Here is a 6,545-nt window from a genome sequence, read left to right on the forward strand (position 1 = left end):
GCATTAGCATTTTTTTCTGTTCAAAAACAAAAGAAAAGAAAAAAAAAAAAAAACACAAAAATACTAAATAAATAAATAAATAAATGAATGGATAAAATTTTGTACATTTCCATGTCTTTGTTATTGAGTTTTTCTGTGAATTTATTCTCTTTTAACTTAATCAAAAGTAATTTATTATTCTCTCTTTCTCCGTATGCATGACATGCAGGCGTATTAACCAGCTACAATGTTATTGTCAAAGGCCTGGATTCACATAATACCACACGTATCTACAAAAACATGACAATTGATGCCAGCTCACCGACTCTATTGTTGGCCAATCTCACCACAGGCGTCACATACTACATTGCTGTGGCCGCAGCCACAAAAGTGGGTGTCGGTTCATTCAGTAAACCAGCCATATTGCGTATGGATCCACGTACACAATCATTGGACACTGGCTACACCAGGTTCGTTAATTTGTTGTTGCTATTATTATTATTGTTGAGGTTGTGGCTAAAATTTTTGTTAGTGCCATTGTTGTTGTTGTTGTCGTTGTAGTTATTGTGCATACCTAATATCTATCAGGGCAGCACATTGATTTAAAACAATACAACAAACAATACAATTCAATGTGTGTTCGTTCGTTATTCCTATTAATGTCACTAACATGCTCACACGCACAAAATATATATATATATATATATATATATATATATATATATATATCTACAAATGCATACACATACGATCATACTGATTTCTTTTGTTTTATCTATTCTCTTTGTATGTTTGGGGGCTTTATATGCATGCGTCTCAACGTGTTCAGATATCCCATCAATCGCGATATTGCCGATGACTTTCTAACACAAACATGGTTTATCGTTTTACTGGGCTCAATTATAGCAATCATTGTATTTCTGTTTGGCGTTTTGGTCCTAATTAAACGTTATCAATTTATCAAGCAAACATCATTAGGCAGCTTACACGGTAAGTTTGCATTTATGCGCACATGTGTTTGTGGAAAATTTGTTTTTCAAAGGCAAAATAAACAATTTTCCATTAATTTTAATTATTTTTATTGCGTCAAAGGAAATTTCTTCATTTGCTATACATGATCAATCAATAGCGAATTCTCTAAGTATTCTCTAAACACCCATCTAAATGTCACTATGGGAATGGGACTCTTCGTTATCTGTACTTCCATAAAGCTCCTTAGACGTATTATTTTATAATATGTTATGTACAATATTACCTAAGCACAGTTGATCCTTGACGATCGCAGTTTATTATGCGTAAAACTGACGCGGCCGACGACAGCATTACGAAATCGGGACTAAATATGATATGTAAAAGAAAACATTTCCCTACGGTTTCACTTAAACGATCATGCACCCATTCACAGTGATTTCCGATGTTTATTTGAGACCTTTGTTCATGTGTAAGGTAGAGCTGACGTCAATCACTCTGCTTTATTGCCATTGGATAAGGGCGCACTCGTAACTGAAGATTACTCTCATATCACGATTTATGACAAAAAGAGCAAACTACAAAGCAATGTAACGTTCGTCTGTAACAACACCTACAGTCACTATTGTTCTTACTCGCGTGCACCTTATAGTAGTTTTCACTAATTTCGATGAAAATCGTCTAAAAATTGTTACACTCGGAACCGAGCTCTTCTATCTAAAATTAACTGATGTGATCAGAAGGAACTTATTTGTTAATGAATGAGTGAATCTAAACAATTGTGATCATTTTTTAAGGAGTGATATCATGCAACATTAGAAATACGGAGAGACAGTATCGCGTCAGACGCGATAATTCATCATCAATTTTTAAAGTATTGCCAAACGATAAGAGGTTGAAAATATTAATAAAAAAGAATATATTACCGTTACACTGCATCTGAAGGAAAATTTTTCATTTTTTTTTTATTACCAATCACAAAAAAAGTGATTAACCTTTCGGACTTTCTCCTAAAGAGTTTTTCAACGCACAATTTATTCTTTTTTTTTTTAACGCTCTTAAGATAGCGTTTACACAGGATGTAAAGAAATCGTGCTGCGTCTTCTTTGCTAAATTTTTAATCTACATGTATTCTTATTTACCCAATTTCTTGATACCGTTCTATCTAAGGAAATCATGCAATTGGAGCTGTACGCAAATTCCCCACGCTACCTTTAAACGCAAACGGCGTGTGGATAGATCCAACTGGCGGTGTTTGGCGTCAAACTGGTTCGCCATGTACAACAAAGGAACAGCTTCCAGATTATGCGCAGGTTACGGGACAGGGCCAAATGCCTTTGCCAGATTACGAAAGGTAAATGATTAAAACTATTCGAGTAAAATGTAGTTTTACTAAATGTTGATTTAAAATCTTTCAAAACTGTTAGAATTCCAACAAAAAATAACTTAGTAAACGTTAACGACACCATTGATTTAACTGTATTTGCTGAGCCTGATCAGTTCCTGGGCAATTTAATTTTTAGAAAACTTATATGATATGTATAAAAAAGCCCGAAAGCTTTATCGGAAAATTTTTTATCCAAAGTATTGACCATAACATGCTGCATACATTGCCCTTTTTCATGAATTTCTAAAGGGCGACGCGTACATCGACAATTTTTTTAGAAATTATCATAGCGATAGAAAAACAGCAGATTGAAAAAGAAGAAAACGTGATGGACAACCAAAACCTAGATCGATTTCAAACGTGATTCTGAATCGATCGGTGGACGAAAAGTTGGGTTTATCTCATGTCCTTCTGGAGGTTGCACATACCCGTACAAACTTAATATATCATTGTGCCACTCGTTATCCAGGACGGTGTTACCTTTAAAGTTGCTTCTATAGAGGATCTTGAAAGTTTGCATAAATGCAAACCAAATGCCGCAAAATGATCACGGAGGAGTTACGTCCTCTTTTAGAAAAACAGCTAATGGCACTTTTGTACTCTTCACTATTTTTCTTCGTCATAATCGAAAGGGGAGGAAAAGTCGCCTTTTTTCTTTTTTTGTCTAAACCTGGTAATTGACCTCGATAATAAATAACTTCAGTTCTTAAATTAGATGAGTTTTTAATAAATCCTTAAAAAATAAAAAAGTGAATTAAGATTTTATTTATTTATTTATTTAATTTTACACTTTGTAAAATATATAAACATATTTCTCTCATAGAATTTTGAGTACATTTTCGAGAAAATTCTTTTGTTTGTCTTATCATTATTAAGTTTTGTGGTTGAAATTTTTCGTTATATAATTTCTATAATTAATTGCCCGCGTCAAGAAGAAGAAACTATTTCTTACTATTGCTTATGATGGTGTGGTGATAAATATTCCTTTAAACTCATTCGCCTCGCTACTGCTCTGCCATTTGTTTTACTTCACCTGGTTTTTGAGTATACTCGTAATACTGCAAGAAGTGTTAAATTTTCAAGAGTTTTTTTTTTCAAATTGGTAAAGAGAGATAAGCAATATACTATAAAAGCTAGAAAGAATTGAGTACAATGAAGTAAAGTAAAATGTGGAATTTGTTTTTTTATGAAAATAAAATACTAGACATGATTTTAAAAATATTGGAAACATTTTAGACTAATAATGATACGATAACGGTTCCCTAGACATATTAAAATAATGATTTTAACATAACCGCTAACCTCTTTTTGCTATTTTCCCTTTTTTTTTTTTACTATTTTATTGTGCAGATTAACTCCACTTAACATGCCTGATTATGCGGAAGTTGCATGCTCAACATTTAAAAATCCCAATAGTTCGAATGGCAGCAATGGCGGTGTGACGACGGCAGCGTCAAATGTAAATGGGCTGGCAACGACAAACGAAAGTGCATATGATGCTGTGCAACAAACCTCAAACAATAATGCCTCACTCTATGATAGCTGTGGCGCATATGCAACAACAAATCTTGTGGCAAATGCAAAACTGTACCAAAATCGTTATGCGACAACAGTATCAGCATCTGCAACAACAGTAGCATCTACATCATCATTATCGTCGTCGGCAGCGACAACAACATCGACAACAGGAAATGTAAATAATACGACAATGAGTAACACGGCAATACCAACAACAACAATAGCGAATGCGGATAATATCAGGAATAATGCTAGAGAGCTTGGAGGAGCAGGTGGTGGTAGTATTGGAAGTTTTGGCCAACAGAAAAATTCGCTAACACTTCATAACAGCTATGTCAACGATGATTATCGTTCCACAATAACGACAACAACAACGTCGGACAGCATTTCATCGGGTATGTATTCAGCACCACCCAGTCATCATTATGCTGCGGGTGTTGAAAGCACTAGCAATGAAATAGGAATAATAAGCGATGCTGCAGGTGCAGTGCACGAAAGTAATCCCTTTAGCAACAGTATGTTAACACTGCCCGATAAAATGACAGCCAGCACAGCCTCGACGGCAATATTGAGTGTTTCGCCAGCAAAAGCGACGTATGGGAAAAAAACAACAAAAAATTTAAAAGGCAATGGTAGCCAGAAAATTAACATTACCGAAAACCGTTTTGACCTGATGAATAATGAGCCCTTAGTGCCGACACGTCTCAATCCCTTTAATAGCAATAGCATGCAAAGTCAGCGGCAGCAACAACACCAGCAACTCTTGGTAGCTAGTAATGTTTTAAAACAGGGTCTTGGTGCTTATGCCAACACGACATTGGCTGCACAAATGATCACTGGTGGTGGTGTTGGCACATTGAAACGTCCTCGTAATCCCAAGATGTTCAAAAGTGAGAACAACATCAACTTTGGCAGTTTATACAACAATAAATCGCAAACGGGGCCTACTGCAAACCAAAGCCGTACAAACAACCACAACAGCCACAATACTGTTTCGCACTTGGATTTTCTAACTAATACACACAACGATAGTAGCTCGGCGAATAATGACAATGACTTTACCGGTTTTAGTAGTAACTCTACCAATCAATTGTTAAACGATTGGGCGTCTAGTTCTTCCATAGCTACCAGCGATTATCATTTCGGTAATAAGCTACCCAGCAAACAACATTTATATATAAAATCCAAGGATGGCACTTGGTCGACCGTATCTTCAGATGCTTATCAAGCGTTTAGAGATCAGCAGCAACAGCAACAGCAAGCACCTCCCTCCTATTCTCATGCTGCAGGTGACAAGCCGCTTTTAATACTACAACCCTCTCCCAATCATAATCAAACCATAAACCAAACAAATTCCTATAATTCAAACACCACCACCGCTCCCTCTAGCAGTATTCACAATAGTCATCATAGTAGTAGTCATAATAATCACACCAATAGCTCAGTACTCAATAATGTCACCACCGCTAGTGATAATCCCGCGTCAAGTCATAGTAATAAGTATTTCAGTAGTTTCAGCTCTAGTGCTCATGTGTAACTTCACAAACACTATTATAAATAATGCGAACAAAACAACAAAAAAAAAGCACGTCGGTTGATAGCACAGTCTATTGATTTAGTGCGAGCAAAATGATGGAATAAGAAAATCGAAATCGTTAGGAGTAAATGAAAGGAGTGAAGATGATATAGGTATAGTAAATTCAATAGAATTTTCTATATATTCTATAGATAACTAACTAAATACATACAAAACTATACTCACATATAAAGCAAATATATTGTATAACTATGTACAGTTATGAATGTGATCTTTCTTGTTGTGGTTAAAAGATAAATAAAAAGATTTTTTTTATTGTTTTTGTTTGTAAGTAAACACAGTGCGCATCATGTTCTCAGTTAAGCGAAGAAAGGGCCCAAGTTTAATATTTGCTTCAGAAATAGATTGCTTTTATAAATTCACGAGACGAATACGAAAATCAAACAAATTTCCAATTACAACGAATAAGACAGTGATCTAACGCAAAAGAAATATTTTTCAATTTGCAAAGCTCGCAATCTGGAATCATAACTGAATTGCTATTTCTTCCTTACCTTTACCAAATCGTAGCATACCGGAAAATTAAAGAACGAAAAACGTAAAAAAAAAAAAACCTAAAGCATTCGAAAGTTATTGATTGCATTATTTAAGCATATCTTAGCCATTATTCTAATGGCGTTTGAAGCCAACTTTAAGCAATAAAAATTTCTTGCCCAGTTTCGTACACAAAAAGGAAAAATTGTGAATAATGACTTGTAAATAATTCAGATAGACTCGTAATTTATATATTTATAGCAAAAAAAAAAAAAAAAAAAAGAAAAAAGAAAAAAATGGACAATTGAATAAATAATGAATACAGCGGAAGCTAATGAACTTAAGTAGAGACTAAACTAGAGCAGCGAACTACTAATAGAAGAGTAATGTATTAGCTTTTTTTTTTAAAGAATATGGAACTGTTGTCGAGAGAGGAAAACTATCGAATACTTTGCAAAAAAAAAAACCAAATTCTATTCGCGTTAAGGCGAATTTCATGAGACGTCCACCCGATGGGAAAAAAAATCATTAAATAAATCTCGAAAGATTTTTCTTAATTATTGCAAATTTGCCTTAATTTGACTTCATTTTTTGATACAAATTGGGATGTATTGTGAAAGA

The 6,545-nt window shown here is 34.5% G+C and overlaps 1 protein-coding gene across 2 annotated transcripts in view; it reads left to right on the forward strand.

The window, feature by feature from the left end:
* Positions 1-6,195, forward strand: part of LOC119635525 (roundabout homolog 2) — a 110,973-nt gene extending 104,778 nt beyond the window's left edge. For both annotated transcript variants that reach the window (XM_038030353.1, XM_038030354.1), the window contains 4 exons: positions 209-449; positions 809-969; positions 2,119-2,302; positions 3,686-6,195. In XM_038030353.1, the coding sequence (XP_037886281.1) occupies positions 209-449; positions 809-969; positions 2,119-2,302; positions 3,686-5,390 (2,291 nt within the window). In that variant the 3' untranslated portion in view covers positions 5,391-6,195. The remainder of the gene's footprint in view (positions 1-208; positions 450-808; positions 970-2,118; positions 2,303-3,685) is intronic.
* The last annotated feature ends 350 nt before the right edge of the window (positions 6,196-6,545 follow it).

The sequence above is a fragment of the Glossina fuscipes genome, unplaced genomic scaffold (genome assembly GCF_014805625.2).
Source record: "Glossina fuscipes isolate IAEA_lab_2018 unplaced genomic scaffold, Yale_Gfus_2 26, whole genome shotgun sequence".
Lineage (NCBI taxonomy): Eukaryota > Metazoa > Arthropoda > Insecta > Diptera > Glossinidae > Glossina > Glossina fuscipes.